The sequence below is a fragment of the Geotrypetes seraphini genome, chromosome 1 (assembly GCF_902459505.1).
Source record: "Geotrypetes seraphini chromosome 1, aGeoSer1.1, whole genome shotgun sequence".
In the NCBI taxonomy this organism is placed as follows: Eukaryota; Metazoa; Chordata; class Amphibia; order Gymnophiona; family Dermophiidae; genus Geotrypetes; species Geotrypetes seraphini.
Genome location: NC_047084.1, coordinates 275,660,406 through 275,682,394, shown reverse-complemented (window position 1 = coordinate 275,682,394; position 21,989 = coordinate 275,660,406). Strand labels below are relative to the sequence as shown.

The window sequence follows — 21,989 nt, the reverse complement described above, 5'->3', positions numbered from 1 at the left end:
CAGAATGTACAACACAGGCCCTGGCAAACTTACTACTTATCATTTCTATAGCACTGCCAGATATACGCAGTGCTGTATATTAAACATGTAAGCGACAAGTCCTGCTCAACAGAGCTTACAATCTAATCAAAACAAATGGGATAAATAAAGGTTAGGGAATTTCTCACAGTGGGCATGATTATTAGAGTTAGATAATACTTCATATCATGAGGTAACAGGTTGACACCAGCAAGCTACAATGCCCCAGAAACCAAACAATTATTACCAGTAAATTAGTGGCAGCCAAGTACTGGTTAGCATGGCTGTGCGAGACCTAACAGGTCAAATGTTAAGATACAGGTACTTGTTGACTTACAACCTATGTGATTTACGACTGTTTGACTTTACGACGCATTTACGACAGTTTCCAGCACTCCCAAGTCTCACTACGCAGCAGTAGTAAGCAGCGTGAGAATAAGCCGGCATCAACGTCTGGTTGCTTCTTTTCTGTCACCGTGTTCCCGCGCGTTGCTCGGCAGTTCTGGAAACGTCTTCCGAAGTTTAAAAGGGGTATGAAGTAGCTTGTTTTGATCACTCCCTTCAGTATTTAAAGGGCGCGGGAGCTGTCGGTTCGAATCTGTTAAACATAATCTAACATAGGCCGACTTACGTCCCAATCAACTTACAACCTGTCAGTCGGAACCAATTGCGGTCATAAGTCAACGAGTACTTGTAGTAGCATTCCTGATTTTGATAGCTACCATAAAGTTTTGATTTAAGACATGGGGTTTGGGGACCAGGTTTAGATACGCATAGGATCTTATATGATGTTCTACATAGAAAGGTAAAGAACCAAAAAGGAAGAAAACAAAACTTGCCAGAAAAGGAGTGATATCCTACAAACAGTCAAGTTTCAAGTTTTATTTATATTTGATTAATCGCTTAATTAAAATTGTTTCTAAGCAAATTACAATATATAAAAGTGACATATAATTAAACATAATACTAAAATAAGAAATAACATATAAGATACTATAAAACTAGCAATTTATACAATAAATACAATTTAAAAAAAAAAAAAAGGAGGATTTAAATAGCAAATATAGCTTCTCTAGCTGGCAACTGGATATGTCCTTACAGTGCAAAATAATAACTGGGCAGATTAAACGGGCCAATGGTTCTTTACTTCATTCCCCTTCTATTTTACTAAGTTACATATCATATGGTACAACAAGCCTTAGACATGTCATGAGATGCTGATTTAATTTTGGGCATAAAAGTACAAAACACCTGGAATTCACTTTTGGCATGGCATATCTTTTGTCAAAGTAATATCCTGCAAGTTCAAGAATGAAAAAAAAAATCCATTGAAAATATTGTGCTGACAAAAATTGTGGCAAGAATTTTACCAGAAAATGCTTTTTTGGGGGGAAGAAAAGGTGACTTATTAATCGTATTGATAGGTGAATCCCCAACACATTTTCAGAGATCAGAAACAAGTATTTTCTGAGCTTGAGTTCTAGCTCCTGCATTGTGCCTCAACAGATACATTTCTCACTGTGGTTTATTTTTTGCTGCATGTTTCCTCAGACTTCCATTCTGTATTTTTTTAATTTGGTTTGTTTTTTTATTCACACTAAAACTGTATCCTGAAGTCATAAAAGAAGTCTAAGACTGTTGAGACTCAAAAATATGTAAGAAGATATAATTTCTAGGCCCTGAAGTCTTGATAACATTTTCACCCAGCTTGCACCAAGTAGCAGGAGCTGAGGGGATGTCATTCAAAGGACTTGTCAAAGAAAAAGATCTGTTGATGCAGTTCTCTTTAAATGTCTTTGAGTTAGGAGTTCTAGATAGGATTACCAAATGGCTCCAGAAAAAGGACGACAAATTGATGCATCCAGGTTTTTACTTCTATTGCTTTCAATGGAAATAAAACCCAAATGTCTCTTTCTATCCTCTCTACTTCTATTGTTTTCCATCTCAATCCATCCTCCATTTTCTGGAGCCAAATTGTAATCCTCGCTCTGGAGTATATTCATATGCACTAAGCAGTGTATGGAGAAAGTTCTGCTTCCCTGTGATGCATATGCTGCGGTGATATGAAGAGTCCAAATTCCAGTTACTCTGAGAAAGATCTTTCTACTGAGTACACCATGTTTCTGGCTTTGCAGTCTTTGAGGAAGTGTCATGGAGGCGTATAGATGCTGTAGCTCAGCACAGCAACAGTAGAGAGCATGGAGTTCTCTTTAGCTCAACCACTCTTGAGATGTCGAGCGATATACCTTTTGTTGTGTATGCATCTTCATCCCAACATCAAGCACTGAGTTCACCAAGTCATAATCATACTTTCTGTTGCAAAGAAATAGGATTCTGTAGCTGTCTCCAGAAACGAGCAATCCTAGAAACAATTGTGTGGCCCGGTGGTTCACAAAAGATTTTTGAATCTTTGGAACAAAATATATAACTGGTATCTGAAATAATATCAATCAAGATATTGTTTGGATCATGACTTATTTGGGACTTTGTTCCTAGGTAGTCTCTAGGTCTCTGGGCATATATCATAGATATATTGCATGCAAATATATTGAACAGAGGACTTTCAAGATCATGAAAGGGATTATATTTTTTTAATCAAATAAACTAAGCTAGATTACTTTTTTCTTGCAGAATTTATGCTCTATAAAATGGTACTATATTTCAGGTATTTTGTTAGATAACATATAGTTTCTTTTGTGTTGTGCAGATACCCTGGCACAGGTAACTGATACCATGCAGTCAACACAACTGCAAACTCCAGCTGATGAACCCAAACATCAAGATTGCGATGCTGAATTACTTTCATCATTAGACAATGCTTTAGATTTAGATGATCCCGATAAGTACTGCAAACTCTGTTCTGCTCCCTTTAACAGCCCACTAATGGCCCAACAGCACTATAGTGGGAAAAAGCACCAAAGAAACATGGCACGTAGGAAAATGATGGAAGAAATGGGAGATGAAGCCGTGCCTGAAGACTCAAGTGGTAAGTGAGTTTAATGTAATCCCATAGTGAGCAAATCTCATTGATTCATAGATAATTTGTTTGGTTCTGTTCATTGAAGGAAGACCTATTTAAGGGAAGAGCCTGCATCTCAGTGCCATCCCTACATCTCATTTGTTCCTCTCATTTGAGGCAGGCACAGATTCAGCCTTCTCATGCTGACTACTTTGCTGAATCTGATTTGGACTGCTCATAGGAGTCCGATGATAATCCTCGGAACTTCACGGTATCCCATCTGAATTGTCCTCTCCAGAGAAGCAGATATTCCTACCTGAGAGTCTCTCTTTTCTCTACTTTTGTCCAGGAGATGGTGGCTGCCCTCCTTTGTTAAGTTGGAGATGAATGATGAGCCCAGGACTGAGATGTTCAAGGTCCTGGACTATGACTTTCTTCCTAGAAAGACTGTGACTGTCCTGTTTCACAATATCTTATATGAAGGTGAAGAATTGGGAGTCCCCTCTTTTAGGCCTTGCCTTTCCCAAAAAGATAAACACCGTGTACCAGATTCAAAGTTCACCTGATTTTCATAGGCCACATTTACCTCATCGCTCTGGTTGAATCTCAAAAGAGCCAGGAGCTCCAGGGACTTTGCTTCAGATTCCCCAGGCAGAGAGGCCTGGACTCTGAACTCTTAAGGCTGGAAGATATTTCAGGCCTCCTCTCATCTCCTGTATCTAGTCATACCAGCTCTACATGAGCCTATACTTGCAGTCTTTGGTGCATAATATGCTTGATTTTGCTGACTCCCTCCAGAGCAGGCCAAGTTGCTTCATCAAATGGCTAGAAAGCCTATCAAATTCCTGGCCATGGGTGCTTTTGATACATTTGATTTATCATCCAGTGTCTCTGCCCAAAGTGTAGCCATGTACAGACTCTCATTGCTCCGTGTGTCTGACTTGGACCCTGCTGTCCAGCAAAAGTTAGCTGATGCCACTTGCCGAGGGGACAGTCTTTTGGGGGAAAAGGTGGAGGAGGTCACTGACTTTATTTAAATGTATGCATATACCATCAACACCCTCTCCGAGTGGATGCCTTCTGCACCCTCCACTTCCATGAGGTTTTCTGGCAAGTCGAAGTAGGGTCCCTACTACTGTCAAAGGATAGGTACATTCCCTCATGTGGCCCTCCACAGCTTGCTAATTCGCATCGAGAGCGTGTGCAGAGGTTCTAGCCAGTTCTCCAGTCAAAACAGGGGACAAGTCTTTGACTAGCCCCAAGTAACTGTCACTGTCTTGGACGACCTTTCAGTCAGGAGGAGGCTGAGTATTGTCTTGACTGATATTTGACTTATTCTTCTGTGTTCATTATAGAGGTTAAAACCAGAGATGTACGTTTGAAAGAAAAATGGTGGTCTAGCTGTTATATCAAAAATTATAGCAAAAATTACTCGGATATGTGAAAATCACTAATAGTCAACTATACACTTTCACAAAAATGGAAAATCAAAAAGGTACTGCAGTAATATTAAAGCATGAGCACACAAACCAATCTTAATGGAGGAAAAAAAGCCTCAGACAGGGGCCCGCCCACCTGCACAATGGTGGAATAGGGATGGCACTGAGATGCAGGCTCTTCCCTTAAATAGGCTAGCTGTTATATAACATTTCATTTCCATTCTCCAAGTCTCTAAGGGGTAGACAGAGGAGCAAAATCTAAAAACATATTTGTTCCCAGAAAGGGTGATAGATGCATGAAATACTTTCCAGAAGAGGTATTAGAGTCCAAAAAATAACATAATTCAAGAAAGAAAGGAATAAACATAGGCAATCCTTAGTTGTACAGTAGGTAAACATAAAGCACTAGCAGTCTGGTGGGGGTGGGCTCTGCAGTACTACCAGTGAAATAGAAAATGGATAGACTGAAAGTTCTTACAATCATTATCTACCACCAAAGTCTTTGTTTCTGTATTTGTTACAACTGTTTTATATCTGCATTGTTTGTTTTGTTGCATGTATTTTTGTTAAACTTTGTTTATTATGTTGCTTTATAAATACATTATGGAAATGTTCCTTTATATTTCTCTCTTCAACAGTTGGTGTTGGTACCTACATATGCCCTATTTGCAATATCACCCTCACATCTATAGAAATGTACCATTCCCACATGCAAGGAAACAAGCATCAGATTAAGTAAGTGTTCAGACTTCATTACTCAAAATTACTAATCTGGACAGTGAATGATTCATAATTAAATAAAACTTAATATATGTGTACAGAATAATTATTCTTGGACAAATCGGTAGAAGTTTTTCAGCTCTGAACAAGCTTATATCACAATTAGGGAGAGAGAAAAATTGCTCACCAGCTGTCTGCTCCTTCACTGAGACTCTCTCCTGACTCAATTTTTCAAGCTCTTAATCAATTTAATACTTGGCTGTTTTATTCTGTGGCTGTTTTATTCTGGTATTTATTCTGGTTTTAGTCTTGGCTGTTTTATTCTGGTAAGCTCCGTGATCCCACTAATGTCATCTTTTAACAGCATGATTAATTTTAAAAGTCACCACGTAGACAGCATGCCAGGGAAGGAGTAGGCCTCTTTATGCATGCCAAGAGAGTGGGGTATGGATGGGCTAGGAAATTTTTTTTTAGCTTAATATTTATTGAGTAAATCCAATCAAAAACAAAGCTTCAACTGTGATACCAACAATTGGATTAGCAAAGGGAAATACTTCAGCATCCAACAACTCAGAGAACCAAAAGCCCCAATGTGTGTGTTTGTTTCTTTAATATTTAGAAGAGATAGCAGTCCCTATGCACAGATTGCTTTGAACTTCTAAAAAAAACCTGACACAATCCAGTTTCCAGTCTTCCAGGTTATAAAAGAACTGATTTTAATAAGACCTAGCTAGCACGCCACTTAGTAGAGTCCATAACGAGAAGAACAAAAAGGCCAAATGATTTTCTCACGATTTCTCCAAGATATTAGGTCAGATAGAAAAAAAAAAAACAAAAAAACTTTTCAAACAATTGTGAGTAGAATTTGGAGAAGGTCGAAGAGAGATTATGAAGCGATTAAGAGATGTTTGGAAGAACTTACATGGCATAAAGAAAATGAATTAAAGCTGAATTTAGAGAAGATACATTATACAGTATGTAGTTTATGCTCCTTCAGAGAAATTCTTGCCTCATCACTTTGTGTAGATTATGATATTGTTGTTGAAAAGACTGAAGTTAAGAATTTGGGAGTCTGGTTAGACAAAGATTTAAATTTTGTCATACAAATTTCATCAGTAGTACAGTCTGCTTTTGCAAGCCTCAGCTTACTGCACAGATTACTTTCATTTTAATACGTGCCATATAATTTCCAAAAATGACTATTGTAATAGATGATATTCTGGTTTACTATGAAACCGGTTGAAAAGATTGTAGTTAATGCAGAACCCTGCAGCACAATTAATGATGAAAAAGAAAGTGTCTGAGCATATTATACCACTTCAGGCTGATTTGCCTCGGTTGCCAATTGAAAAGTGCAGTTGCTTTAAGTTACAATGTTTAGTTTTCTGCTCTTTATGATTAAAAAGCCCTTTATATTTGTGGGAACTATTAAAGAAAAGATTCAAAGAAGAGTTACCAAGATGATAAAATTGATGGAACTCCTCTCGTATGAGGAAAGACTAAAGAGGTTAGGGCTCTTCAGCTTGGAAAAAGAGAGGGCTGAGGGGAGATATGATTGATGTCTACAAAATCTTGAGTGGAGTAGAAAAGGTACAAATGGATCAATTTTTTTTTTTTTACTGTGTCAAGATTTTCAAAGACTAGGAGATACTCAATGAAGTTACTGAGTAATACTTTTAAAACCAATAGGAGGAAATATTTTTTTCACTCAGAAAAAAGTTAAGCTCTGGAATGCATTGCCAGAGGATGTGGTAAGAGTGGTTAATGTAGCTGGTTTTAAAAAAGGTTTGGACAAGTTCCTGGAGGAAAAGTCCTTAAACTGCGGTTGAGACAGACATGGGGGAAGCCACTGCTTGCCCCAGATTGATGACTTGGAATACTGCTACTATTTGGGTTTTTGCCATATACTTGTGACTTGTGAATTGGATTGGCCTCCCTGAAAATGGGATACTGAGCTAGATGGACCATTGGTCTGATCCAGTAAGGCTATTCTTATGTTCTTAATAAAACAGATTTTATGCTGCTTAGCCTAGGAATAAGCAGTGGAATGCTTTACCTCTGAATCTCGCCACATTACTCCTAGACATCAGTCATCATATCGACGGTCAAGTTCTCTTCTCAGTGCATCAATCCACTTCATCGAGACATCGACGTTCGTCTTCTTCCACTCGACATTTGAAGTCAAAGACGCATCGATCTCCATCACATACTTCCAAATGAAAGAGATCACGTCGTACTTCCTCATCTTCTTCCTTAGATCAGTAGAGAAGAATAGATAGAACATAGAAGATGACAGCAGAAAAGGGCTACAGCCCATCAAGTCTGCCCACTCTGCTTACCCACCCCCTGTCTATGCCCTAATGACCCAATTTCCTTATCTTGACCCTCGTAGGGATCCCACATGGGTATCCCATTTATTCTTAAAGTCTGGCACGCTGTCTGCCTCAATCACCTGCACTGGAAGCTTGTTCCAATGATCAACCACTCTCTCTGTGAAGAAATACTTTCTGGTGTCGCCATGAAATTTTCCGCCCCTGAGTTTGAGCGGGTGCCCTCTTGTGGCCGAGGGTCCCTTGAGAAAGAAAATATCATCTTCCACTTCGACACGTCCCGTGAGGTACTTAAATGTTTCGATCATGTCTCCCCTCTCCCTACGTTCCTCAAGAGTGTAGAGCTGCAAGTTGTCGAAAGCGTCAATCCCCCCAGTGCACGCCTTCTCCAAAGCTTCTTTATGACTCTGATTTACAATCCGACACAGACTCTAGTTCTGCAACTGAGGCTTATAATACTCCTTCAGAACCTTCTTCTGAGAAATCTCCACCAAAAACAAGATCTCACACCAAAAGACTCTCTTTTACTAAATTTATTAGGCAGTTAGATAAGGACCTACCTGTCAAACTGGAAAGAAGCTGACTTTGCATTCAGTGCTGAATATTTAGAGGCTTTGGACTATAATGAGCCTCCCAAAGAGCTTCTTAAATTACCATTGCATGGTATCAGTTCTTGTTTCTTCTTGCTGTTCAAACAAGAACTGATTGGAGATTTTGTAATTATGTACAATTTGAGTGAGACTTCACCTCCAGTTTGAATTGTAGCTTAAAGCTTGTGTCGGTTCCCTGACACAGTACCGAAACCAGAAACTAGTCCAAGCTAAGTTTTTGTCACTTTATATAATCTTAAGTGATTAATAGATGTTTCTTGTAGCTTGAGTAGCTAGTGATAAAATAATGAATTACCATGAGTACTGGTGTGTATTACCATTGAACACTGCGATGATTGGGTGGTGAGGCAGCACACACAGCCTTCATGTCTGAGCAGAGTTCTACCAGATATAACAATTAAATTTGGTCGAATTCAGTTTGACCTTAATGGAGTGATTTTTTTTATGATCTGCAGTTGAATCTTTAGTCACTCAATGACGAATTAGTTGAGTTTATTACCCCTACAGTGATTTTGTCAACTTAATAGAAAGCTGAACTCTGAATCTTCTTACTGCCCCACTGGCCTGACTTCCAAAGCCAGTCACCTCCACTATCCTCAGACACACCTTGTAGCACGCCTGGTAAAGGAGCACAGTCTAGCTTCGATCCTGGGCTGCCTCCAAGGAACCACACATCCTACGCTCAACCTACTAGCGGACAAACCTGGTGTGAGCCAAGGAACCAGTCCCTGAGCTCCAGTCTGATGTGCAGGCTTACAGACAACTAGGGAACCCTCCAGAAACAGACTTTTCCCAAAGGTCTGCAATCTTCCGTAGTTGGAGCTGTCCCCGTAGGAACTTCTGCAGCATGAGGGCGAAAACCGCAAACGTGAAATAAAACACGAGCGGAAAAGACAAGCTCCTACAGCCTGGCTTGTAGGAAGAAAGACTGATATATACAGAACCAGTGATGAGATATGAGGGGGAGGGGTTTTAGTCTCAGAAATTTGAGGCTTCCTACAAAGTCCTGGTGGGTAGATGGAAATAATCCACTGGTCCCAGAAGCTTAATGAGCTCACGACAGGCGAATAATGTAATAATTGTTTAATTAGCAAGATGGACAGATACATCATGAACCAGTTTGTATAAGGTCTAATTTTGTATAAGAATTTTTAACACTAGATAGGTATGTAGTATATTTCTTAAATGAAACACAAACAGTGAGTACTGATTTAAAAATCTAAAAATGCCACTCCGAGACCTTTGATATCTTTTTTATGTATTAGTATTGCCTCTCTTTTGTGGAAAATGAATGTTTAATAAAACTTTTCTTTCTAATTCTTACAGAGAAAATATGGTGGTAAGCCTAATGAAAAATTCAAAGAAAACGTATAACTCTTTCCAAGATGAGTTAGCAGATTATATCAAAGTTCAACAGGCTCGAGGTCTGGAACCAAAAACCTGTTTCAGAAAGACAGGGGTAGGGGAGCACCAAGAGAGTTGTGAACATGAAGGGGATAAACCTGATGATATTCACCAGGCAGAAGACAATACTTTTAAACAGGGTGTACCTTCTGATAGTTCTCATGCCTACCCAGAAAGCTACAGTATTTCACAAAGAGCAGAGAGTAACCTACCAGGCTGGTCACCTGTTCAGGACAGTAAATTGAGGAGACACCACATGCATAAGTCTTCAACAAACACAGAGCAACCTAGAGTTATGCCCACCTTGCAGAGCAGTTTTTGTAGCCAACCTAGAACAGAATTATGCAAAGACTCAAAGCAAAGCTCCTCAAATGAGGACAGTAGCAGCAACAGCAGCAGCAGCAGCAGCTCCTACAGAAAAGCAAGGAGGCAGAAAAGAAAACACCAGGAAGGGAGAAGATGCAGAAGAGATGGAGAGTGGAGAAGAGAAGAGGAAACAGCGAAGAAGAAAATAAAGAAAAGCAGTGAAGAAACAGATTCAGGGCGAGATGAAGAAAAACTCAAGAGCAAGAAAGAAAAACTAGAGGGAAAAGAATCTGCAAATGGGGACAAATCAAAGCGCAGGAAAGAGAAAAAACCCAAACAGGAAATACCTCACAAAGACAAAAAACATAAAAAAGATAAAAAGAATAAGGTCATTGATCAGAGAACTGAGGAAGAAAAACTTTGGGATGAATCTATACTGGGGTTCTGAAATAGCTTTCCAGGAAGTGAATGGTATTCTATGCAATGTGTTTTTCAAGGTGTTATAAAACTTCCAGATATTTTTCTTCCTTTTACATAGACTTCTAGTTTGTAAAGTCTGAGCTTTTTCTTGAAAAATCACTGTATAAATTGCTCTAATGTTAAAGTTTGTGTTAGGCAACTGGCCAGAGGAAACCAACTGATTTTAACACTGCAATGTATCAAAAACAAGTTCCCTTATTTAGGTTTCTATTTCCTTGGCATCTTTTTTTAAATAAGGGATAACTTTTTGTTTGTTTTTGTTATTTATATAAGGCACACACTTTTGATGCACCACAGTATTCTCTGATGAAATACTGCTGTGAAAGATGTCCCCTGCAAAAGGATTTCAAACCAAGAACACTAAATCATTTTCACAAATTCTGCTTCCAAATGTTGTGCTCCATGGCCTAATACCTGAATGAGACTATTTTCATTAAGATAACTTTGTTTTCGTCCCTTCAGACATGTTTTCAGCATCTAAGAATTTGTTCTGTTTTAGTTGGGGGTGGCAAACTAAAGTTGGATGGTGCACCTTTATTACTTTCAAAATTAAAATATGGTTAACAACTGTCTCTGTATATAAATCATCAGAAGTATATGTTGAGTAAATAGCACACGTGTTTTAAAATGGTTTTTTTTTCCCCTCCCCATTATTTTTGAAACTCAGTGTCTCTCTTGAAATGGTCGTTAGCATAAATCTGCTTTCAAAAGCTCACAGGAAACCCTAGATGCATCCATAATTGTTTGTTGGCATACCTCACGAATGGAAGTAGAGACCGATTTATTGTGCTGCTATTATAAGATGACTTTACCAGTATTGCATGTGCTTTGTAATATTATTTGTTTTACAGGTTCTTATGTTATCACCGAGAACATAAAAGAGAGTATCTTTGCTAATGTATGACCTTGTTATTTTGTAAAATTATATTAAAGGCACTTTCATAAAGAACTTCAGTGAAGATGAAATCAAAATACCAGCAACAAAATAATCCTCATCACATCACATATTATAAAGTTGTTCAGTGGACCTCAGCGGCTAACTTTAGGAAAGCAAACATTGAGTCTGAGAGATCTTTTAGCCTGAGAGATCTTCATCATAATTCATTAGAACTTAGCTAAAAGATCCCTCAGAGATGACGTTTGTTTTCCTGAGGTTAGCCACTGAGGTTCACTGAACAACTATAATATATTGTGTTGTGATGAGGATTATTTTGTTCTTGTTATTTTTAAAACACAATTATTTTTGAAAACTATTTTTTGAGGACTTGGTAAGAGGTAGTGTGCAATTAAGTCAATTTTATGTCACTATTTCTTGATATGTTTTGTCCATTACTGAGAACTTCAAATTAAACTGTTGCTGATATTAAACATGTAACAGATATAATTTAGTATATTATCTTATATCTTTGATTCAAAGGGCTTTTCTCATCATATATACTCAAATATAAGTTGAGAAACTTGGGGCAAAAAAATCCTTTCAAAAACTCGGGATCATCTTATCTACGAGTAATACCCATAGAAGCTAAAATATATATATATATATATATATATATTAGTAATCCTACCCATACCCTTGTCAGCGGATGAGCAACATCACAATTCTCCCCTTCTCCGGCCCTTCAATTCTCAAGTCGTCTTTCATTTCACTTCTAGAATTCATATAACTAATCCAAGCAGCAGTAGATTGTAATTCCAGTATGCTGGAATCTAACTTGCACCCCCTCTCCTCCACCCCAGTACTTTCAACTCTCTCTTCCATTAGAGCACTAGCAGTGCAGTGATACACCAAGGCAGCCTAAGGTCTGCTTTGGAGTGCTTCTTCTAACTTGTCCCATCCTCTCTGACTCAACATCCTGTGGCCACACAGGAGTAGGACAGGCCAGAGGGTGTGCTACAGAGCACACTTCAGGTCGCCTTGATATACCATTGCACTGCCAGTATTCTAATGGCAGAGAGATTTGAAGGTGGGGGGGGGGCAAGTTAGGTTCCAATAGACTGTAGTTACAGCTTACTGCTGCTTTAATTGGCTACAAGAATTCTAGAGATGAAATGCATTTTTTAAAATCTTGCCCTCCTTCTTGTGAAAAGCATTATTCTAAATTTTTGGTAGAGGAAAAGGACTCATCCCCACAGTGCTGGGTACAAATTTAAAGATGGATGTTGTATAAAAAAAAAATGGTTCCACTTTATGAAGGCTAAATACCCCTGGCAAGAAAGCTAACTGTCAGCAAAAGGCTCAAAGAATGAGTGTGAGAGGAATTCTAGTAGACATGGAATGCAAACATGATTGCGTGACTGCAAGGTGTGTGCATGTGGAAACAAAGAAGTTAGGGGATTGAAGGGGCATATAATGGAAGGAAAAGGGGGGACTTCTTTTAATTAGTCTCCTCCTTGTTCAAGCTTAACTTTTAAGGCCTGATTCTCAAAACAACATCTCAATTGTAGGTGGCGGTAGGTGTCCTAAAGCCGTCTTAATGGATCAATCAGGATACACGTTTGTTTGTTGTTTTTTTTTTAATCGATGAAGTGATCTCATGCCTATAAAAGCACCTAAAGACATCTAAGGCCAGTGTAAGCGTGGCTTATGCCGGAAGTGGTCTTAAGCATCTATAGGCATGCCTATGCACTTCCATAGGCATAAGTCAGATGCCTTCAATTTAGGCCTGTAAAACGCTGGCCTACCTTTAAGCCATCTTTATAAAAAATAGACACAATTTTGGAGGGGGTGCCTACTGGTGATTGACACATGGTAGGTGCCCGTTTTGTAGGCGCCATTTCTAGAATCAGACCCTTAGTGACCCTTAGTCATTGATAATTATCTTGCATCTTGTGTTATGGATTGTACATTTGTAATCTGAATTTATTGGGGTTTGGAAGTGTATTCACACACTGTCTGAATCACTGTTTGTTGTAACATCTCCAATTCCTCAATAAAGGTATCTGTATCTATGTATATGTAGAGATAGATCTAGATTAATAGATATATAGATGTAAATAGATCTTTTCATCTACCTATATACAGTATAAAGTTCTTGGGATTTTCTATATCATGCCATCTTCTTTGCTCTGCACTCTTCTGTTTCCTAACTTTTCATGACACCACTGACAAGCTTTCTTTTCCAGGCTCCATATTTTATGCACTACTATTCATCCCTGAGTTTGGTAGCTAAAAGGCTGGTAATTTAATTGTATAGAAAACTTGCTGAAAGCAGTACGGAATTTGAGAAGCTGTGTCAGTGGGACTAACAAAGACATACTTGGGTATATGGGGGAGGGGCAGCAGAGAGTCAAATATAATGGATGTGTTTGGGGTGGGGAGTCAGCAGAAAGATTCTGGTATACTGGGTGTATGTGAGGGGTGCATGCTATGTACTGAAAAATCAGGACATGCTGCTTCTGTGTGGGAGGGGAGGGCTGCAGCAAAAAGGGACATGCTGCCTGTGTGGTCTCAACTTGTACACAGGTCACATTGTTTTTGGCCATTTTTAGTCCCAAAATGCCTTCAACTTAAACATGAGATCAACTTATAGTCAAGTATGTACAGTAGATAAACATGTACAGTAGATATACAAACATGATTCTGTTGAGTACTTGGGATCCATTCCCCTCAGCTCTTACAACAAAACATTTAAATAAAAGAATTGGAGACATTACTTGCAAATATTTATGTTAGAGGAAGATAATATTTGAGTGAGACTTCTTGAAATCAGGACTTATAGCTTGATGGAGTCTGCCATCAGTGATGATGTATGAGCTTTCAGAAGCTGTCTTTTTAACTTCATTTTTCATTGTCACATAACATACTCATACTCATATATCCATTATCAGTATAAGAATCCCAGCTGTAAACAGTAGCAAAGGTTTTTCTAGAATGCAGGACAATATATAACAGATACCCCTTCCTCGTCATCCCCATCCATCAACCAAACAGAGAAGCTAAATATCAAGCCCAATGGCAGGCCCACCAGCCAATTGCCTGTTCTCTTCCCTTTTTCCCCAGGTGTTCCCCATACTTTAAAGATGAGTCATACTAAGGACTAAAAAACTAATAAAAAAAGTTAAAACCAAAGAGCTAAGATGGCATTCTGAGGGAAGTCTTGGCAAGATGTGCACCAAAGGTTTCCTCATAATTCCAGCAAGCTTCCTTCTACGGGCAACCAACTATACTACTATACTAGAGCTGCTTACCACATAAACTTTATCCCAGACCAGTTCTACTAAAGCACTAGAAGTGGCATACGTATTCTGGAGAGCTCAATACTACTCTGAGACCAAGTCCTGTTGATAGTTCCACCTGCTGCAGTGATAGTGTCCATGGCTGAGGAATTGCAACCTGAAGCATTGAAGAAAGGCTCTCTGGTTGCAGAGGGGATGCCCCAGCTGATTTTGGAGTCATCAAGGGGAGCGATGGTTGTGGGAATAAAAGTTTCTGAACTTCCTTACATGCCCAGACCAGCAATAACAGCAGAGAGCATCATCTTTGGACCAGGTATGGGAATGGAATCAGAAGCCTTTTTGAAAGTTCCTCCACTAGTTAAACTAGTTACTTTAGGTCAGAGTTGTCCAACTTTGGTCCTTGAGTGCTGCAATCCAGTCAGGTTTTCAAGATTTCCCCCAATGAATTTGCATGAGATCTATTTGCATAATCGTTTGGGAAAACCTGACTGGCAAGGATTGTGGTTGGACACCTCTGCCTTGGGACACAACCATTCCTGAATGACCATGGCAATGAGGTCTCAAACCATGTGGTAAAAATATCTGCTTCAGCAGCTCTGCTATTCTTTCAAGCCTATTCAATGCTAGCCCTTCTCCCACCCTCCAAAGGCCCTTACTTGCTGAGATCACCTTCTACACCAGTGCTGTGAAAAGGTGTTTGTGGCTTTGAGATAAGTTCCTTAGCAAGCAGGTATACAAGCTTTAGATTTTCTTCCCTCTCTCCCCTCATCCCGCCCTCCCCAAGGGTGGTGTTTCTTATAAAGTCTACCAAATCCACTATCAATCCCTTTCAATTGTGTCTTTCTAATTTGCAGTCTAATTTTAGAGGAGTACATTACTTTTTTAGATTACTGCTTAGTTATTAAGTGAAGAAGCAACCAGGACACACACAGGGAATTAAAAGTGGTTAAATCTTACCCAGAAGTAGCTAGTTGCTTCCTTTTACATACAAAAGAGAAAGGAAAAAGAAACAAAAAACACATTTGGCACCTTGGTAGGCCCTATTCTTTCTAAAGAAACAAACTCATTACTTAAGTATGATGAGGAAACAACAAAACTCCAAAGCTGATGTTGCTCCCCAAACTGCTACTACCTCTGTTCAGACTGAGCTTGATCCAAGGCAAGGAACTTGTGCCATACGTGGGATGTCACATATTGAATCAATCACGAGAGAGATAAATGCTAAGAGATGAGTTAGCAAGACTGAGAAATATTAATGACAAAGAGATGTGTACATCTCTGAAATCCCTTCAGAGCTAGCAGTTATTTCCAGGAAAGAGAAAAGTGATATTTGTACATAAAGAAAACAGCTGGATACAGATCACTGTCGATTGGGACACAAAGATATAAAATATAAGTGCATATATGACACTACTCACCTACCTCGGCACATGGAACAATCTTCCAATAATTATCAAGACACAACCTAACCACCCCAGATTTCAGAAGAAACTGAACATTCTTTTTTTAGAACATATATTCCATCGATACTTAACAAATATGCTCTTCCACGGCAACCTGCACAGCATTTCACCCTTCCAGAAACCACAAGAGCTCCCTCCCCAAACGTTACATAACATAATCATAACATATCTACTTGTATCTAACTCAACTGTATTTTACTTCAACTGCTGTACTGTAATGGTAGCTCAATGTTCCCCTCTATTGAATGATTATTACATCTCCTATCTTTGCTTACTTTATATTAGAAACATAGAAATATGATGACAGATAAGGGCCAAATCTACACCATATACTATCTCCTCTCGCCAAGAGATCCCACATGCCTATCCCACGCTTCCATGAATTCAGACACAGTCCTTGTCTCCACCACCTCTACCAGGAGACTATTCCATGCATCTACCACCCTTTCTGTAAAAAAGTATTTTCTTAGATTACTCCAGAGCCTATCACCTTTTAACTTTATCCTAAGCCCTCTCATTCCAAAACTTTTCACATGAAAGAGATATGCCTCATGCACATTTATGCCATGTAGGTATTTAGTAAAATAATCTTTAAACACTTTATAAATTAGTAAAAATCAATCAATAGATAAATGAAAAATTCAAAGTGCAAAATAGAATAGTTCTGCCAATCAATCTGTAATAATAAAACACTCCGACCATAGGATCTTCAGAATGCCAGCTGAATCATAAACTCATGCTGACTATGCTCTTCATTAGTCCTATATTGGTTAAAGTATTTTTTTCTTCTTTTTTCTTATTATTTAATTTCATAGATGTGCTTTCATAGTGTCAACTGGTTTCTTTTATATATATATATATATATATATATAATTCATATCTCATTTCATTAATATACTTGCTAAGTACACTATCATTTTATATCTGTGTACTTAGCTTGCTAAGCAGCCACACAATGGAAGCAAAACCCAAATGTCTCAATCCGTTCTCCTTTTTCTGGAGCAATATGGTAACCCTAGAGTTACCAGATGTCTGGGAAAACCCAGAGATACCCTATTTGTATGGAGTCTGAAGAGGAGCCTTGTGCAGACCTTAGACCAGGGGTGCCCAACGCGTCGATCGCGATCGACCAGTAGCTCAGGAAGGCAACTCGAGTCGATCGCGGAGCCCATCCCGGGCTCCGTGATAGACTCGTGTTGCCGTCCTGATCTACGGGCCGATCAGCCTTCCTCTCCAGTGTTCTCCCTAGGGCCTTTTAGCTGGGCGGTCCGCCCAGCTGTCATCTGCCGCTGCTGAACATTAAAAAAAAACCCAAAAAACCGGCTTGGAGATTTCAGCCCGTAGCGAACTTATGCTCCGGGCTCTAACGTGTGCGTGCCGGCTTCTCTTATCTTCCCTCCGAAACCGGAAGTTATGTCCGGGGGAGAGGGGAGAAGGGAAGCTGGCACGCACATGTTGAGAGCCCTGAAGCAAGCGTTTGCTACGGGCTAAAGCGGGAGACAGGTTAGTGAAGCATTTGTTCTTCTTCCTGTCAGGTCCTGCCTACTTTCTGTTTCCACGAAGGCAGGACCCGGCAGCATTTCCCCCAATAGGTTGATCACGATCTTGGGCTGATCAGCCTTCCTCTTCCCGACGGCAGAATTGGTTGGCCGAAGCAGGGAGAGCTTGGGGCCTGTTATTGGTGGTGTTTGGGTCCTGGTCCCCGATGGTAATGGCAGTGGCAGTGGCTTGGGGGAGGGCAGGGAGAAAGAAAGAAAAAGGGCAGGCAGGGATACAGAAGGAAAGAAGAGAAACAGAAAAAAATGAAAGGGAGGCAGAGAGAAAGAAAGGGCAGGGAAGAGGAAGGAAAAGTTGGGGGAAGGAATGAGGTCTGGAGGAGAGGAAGCATACAGGCTAAAAGAAGGGAAGAAAGATTGTATGCACAGTCAGAAGAAGAAAGTGCAACCAGAAACTCATGAAATCACCAGACAAGGTAGGGAAAATGATTTTATTTTAAATTTAGTGATCAAAATGTGTCTGAATTTATATCTGCTGTCTATATTTTACACTAAGGTCCCCTTTTACTAAACCGCAATAGAGGTTTTTAGTGCAGGGAGCCTTGAGTGTCGAGAGCAGCGCTGGGCATTCAGCGCAGCTCCCTGCGCTAAAAACTGCTATCGTGGTTTAGTAAAAAGGGAGGGGGTATATTTGTCTATTTTTGTATGGTTGTTACTGAGGTGATAGTGCATAGAGTCATCTGCTTTGACCTCTTTGAAAAACCCTGGAATAGGAATGATAATTAACATTTTCTATGCGTACAGTGTGCTTTGTGTTTTTTTTTAAATTTTATTGTTGGTAGATCATTTTGACTTGGTCATTTAAAAAGTAGCTCGCAAGCCCAAAAAGTGTGGGCACCCCTGCCTTAGACTATGAAAACTGACCTAAAGATTGCATCAAAGCGCTATTCCACAAGTTTATGAAGGAAGCACTTTTTAAAAACTGGGAAACCTCGCTATCTGTCCTAGTGGCTCCACATAAATTGGACTCTTATACAGAATTCAGACTTGTCCTGGATTTTATGGGCCTCAACTTCAACACCAATCTTTAGTAATTGAGTCAGCCCTGAAATAAGCAACAGCTCTCGTACATATACCAGTATACTACCAAGCAGAGAAGGCAGAACTTTAGACAAGTTTGGCAGATGGGTATTCCAAGCCACGATGCTATCTAATAGAATATCCCGATTACAATTTTTACATGACCTTTTATTTAAAGTATTTAATTAAAAATTGCCAAACTTGAGCAGCATTTTCCATCAGACCAGCTCAAACCTTTCCATTTGGTCAAGAATTTGTTGGAGAGCAGAAAGTATATGGTCAGATCTACATTCGATGCTTATGATGTCACCTCCCAGCCTTCAGCAGTGGCCATCACAATGTGCAGGCAAGCTTGGCTCCAAATTTCAGATTTGGACTCCAATGGCCAAGATCGCCTCTCTAATATCCTATGTATAAGAGATTATCTTTTTGGTGATCACATTAAGGAGGCTATAGAGAAAATCAAGAAGCACAATGATTGCATGACACCTTTGTCTAAGGTGCAAGTCAGAGAATGACATGGGAACAAATTTGTCCCCATCCCCACAGGATCTCGATATCCTGTCCCAATCCCTGTCCCATTCCTGCAAGCTCTGCCTTAACTGCCCAAGCCATGAACACTTAAGATCTTAAAGGACTAGATTCGCTAAGCAAACTGATCGTGTACCAATTGTTTTGTGAGCCCTTTGCAATCTGATTTTTCTCTGACCTGATTCACTAACCTGTGTACCGATCCGATCCCTATCCATGCATGCAAATGAGGGAAAATGGCAGCAAAGCAGGAAGGATGCAATTCACTAAACTTTCTTCTGGCACACCGACTGGCTGGCTGATCAAAAAACAAGCGACTGGTGAGGACCAGTTGCTTGTGCTAAAACCCTGCTCTCTGCCCTTATTCTCCTGCTCTGGCCGCCCTGATCTCTGATCTCCTGCTCTGGCCTCTCTGCCCCGATCTCCTGCACTGGCCGCCATGCTCTCTGTTCTCTGCCCTGATCTTCTGCTCTGGCTACCATGCTCTCTGCCCTGAACTCCAGTTCTGGATGCCCTGCTATCTGCCTCGATCTCCTGCTCTCTGCCGCCGTTCCCCGCAGTGCAAGCCCATGGTTTTAACCCACGGGTTTAAAGCGGGGCTGCACTGCAGGGATGGGCAGCAGAGAGCAGGAGAGTCAATAATTATGTCTGCTTAGCTGTGGGGACTCGTCAGGGCTGAGTGAACTTGAGTACCGCTAACCCCAGGAGAAACGTTTTTGTGCTTGTGAGAGGGGAATTTTTGAGGCAGGCCAGAACTCCTAAGGGTTTGGATGAACAGGTGGGACAGTAAACGCATGCACAGACCATCTACAGCAGGGATGTTAAAGTCCCTCCTTGAGGGCTGCAGTCCAGTTGGGTTTTCAGGATTTCCCTAATGAATATGCATGAGGTCTATTAGCATACAATGAAAGCAGTGCATGCAAATAGATCTCATGCATATTCATTGGGGAAATCCTGAAAACCCAACGATTGTGGCCCTCAAGGAGGGACTTTGACATCCCTGATCTACAGGCAAATTAGATGGTCTGCGCATGCGTTGGTTTCACTACACAGCGATCCATGTAGTCGGATGCGGGCGTGCCTCTGATCTCCCCCATTTGAATATTCTCCCTTCATGAATTGGTCGGCAGGCCACGGATCGGGCATGGAAAGGCAGGTTAGTGAATCTAGCCCAAACATGGGCAACTCCAGTCCTCGAGGGCCGGAATCCAATCAGGTTTTCAGGATTTCCCCAATGAATATGCATTGAAAGTGCATGCAAATAGCTCTCATGCATATTCATTAGGGAAATCCTGAAAACCTGATTGGGTTCTGGCCCTTGAGGACCAGAGATGCCCATGTCTGATTTCTAGCCCTAAGTGTTCGAGGCTTGTGCAGATGAGAACAGAGCTTACAGGAATGGGAAAGGGACATGGATAGAGCTCACAGGGATGGGATGGGGATAGAGCAGGGGTCTCAAAGTCCCTCCTTGAGGGCCGCAATCCAGTCGAGTTTTCAAGATTTCCCCAATGAATATGCATGAGATCTATGTGCATGCACTACTTTCAATGCATATTCATTGGGGAAATCATGAAAACCCGACTGTATTGCGGCCCTCAAGGAGGGACTTTGAAATCCCTGGGATAGAGAGACCCTGCAGGAACGGGGAAAACTTGTCCCCATGTCATTCTCTAAACAAGCTTCACAATCATCTCGATGATATTCCAATACCTCCAAATGTTCTTCCTACTATTCTTCCAAACATTATAATCAACCATCTATATCAGGAGTGTCAAAGTCCCTTCTCGAGGGCCGCAATCCAGTCGGGTTTTCAGGATTTACTCAATAAATATGCATGAGATCTATTTGCATGCACTGCTTTCATTGTATGCTAATAGATCGCATGCATATTCATTAGGGAAATCCTGAAAACCCGACTGGATTGCGGCCCTCAAGGAGAGACTTTGACACTGCTGATCTACATCATCTTGTCCATCAGCTCAAAGGCATTCTAGATAGCAGAGACAACAAAAACCTCAGTCTCAACCATAATCCAACAACAGTCCTTTCGACTCCCTTCTAGAGAGCATTGCCAACATCTCTCTCTCTCCCTCTGGATCTTCCCATAGGAGGCAGACTCTACCACTTCTACCATCACTGGACCCTAATAACATTGGACCAATGGGTTCTCCAGGTGGTGTCAGTTCCAGATTTCAATCATGGACCCCCCAAAAAACTCTCATGAACATTAGACACAACCACCTCATATGTTAATGTGCAACTTAAATCAATAAATAAACTAATTAAGTGTTGTGTATTTCTAATCTATTTTTTCTTTTTTTCTAGTTTATCAATCACTATTTTTTTTAAATTTCTTCTCATTTCCTCACTATTGAAATATTCTAATATCAACGCACATATCAGTGAACAACCATAAATATCAAATTCTCAAAACAGCCATTAATTGTAGACTGTAAAGCTAAATAGTGCCTGTGAACTTATCTTGAATATCAGTCCACTCTGCTGTAATCTCCACTCCCAACGGTGCCCATTTCACTGACCAACAGACAGCTTCATCTGGGCAATGCCTAAGGACTGAGGCACCTCAAATGCAGCTAAAATAATTTTTTCACCACAATTAATGCTTCTTACTGATTCCTTCTGAAACTTACTACTGCAATAGAATTTGATATTTAGGGTTATTCACTGCTAAATGTGTTGATATTAGAATAAATTATGATAAAAATAATTATTTGATAATTGAGTTTACAAAAATGAGCTCAGTATCACAACTTGATATGATAGTTACCTACTTTAATTCTTAGCTTATGTTTTTGTCCTTTTTTTTCTTTATTTCTTTTCTCTTGTGTAAATGAAACAAACCAACCCATCCCGAGAGGTGCAGAGGAACACACAGACCACAAAACTCCACCACATTTCTTGCTTTCTGTGCAGTCACTCAGCTGTTCATGTGGTGAGTGTGTTATATAGTTCATG

The 21,989-nt window shown here is 40.1% G+C and overlaps 2 protein-coding genes across 2 annotated transcripts in view; both read left to right on the top strand.

The window, feature by feature from the left end:
• KRCC1 (lysine rich coiled-coil 1) overlaps positions 1–11,648 on the top strand; it is a 110,771-nt gene extending 99,123 nt beyond the window's left edge. Inside the window, exons 5-7 of the mRNA XM_033952199.1 lie at positions 2,726–3,004; positions 5,055–5,151; positions 9,404–11,648. Of these exons, the coding sequence (XP_033808090.1) occupies positions 2,726–3,004; positions 5,055–5,151; positions 9,404–10,235 (1,208 nt within the window). The 3' untranslated portion in view covers positions 10,236–11,648. The remainder of the gene's footprint in view (positions 1–2,725; positions 3,005–5,054; positions 5,152–9,403) is intronic.
• Positions 11,649–14,581: 2,933 nt separating this feature from the next.
• CD8B (CD8b molecule) overlaps positions 14,582–21,989 on the top strand; it is a 52,601-nt gene continuing 45,193 nt past the window's right edge. Inside the window, exon 1 of the mRNA XM_033959680.1 lies at positions 14,582–14,756. Coding sequence (XP_033815571.1) covers positions 14,582–14,756 — 175 coding nt within the window. The remainder of the gene's footprint in view (positions 14,757–21,989) is intronic.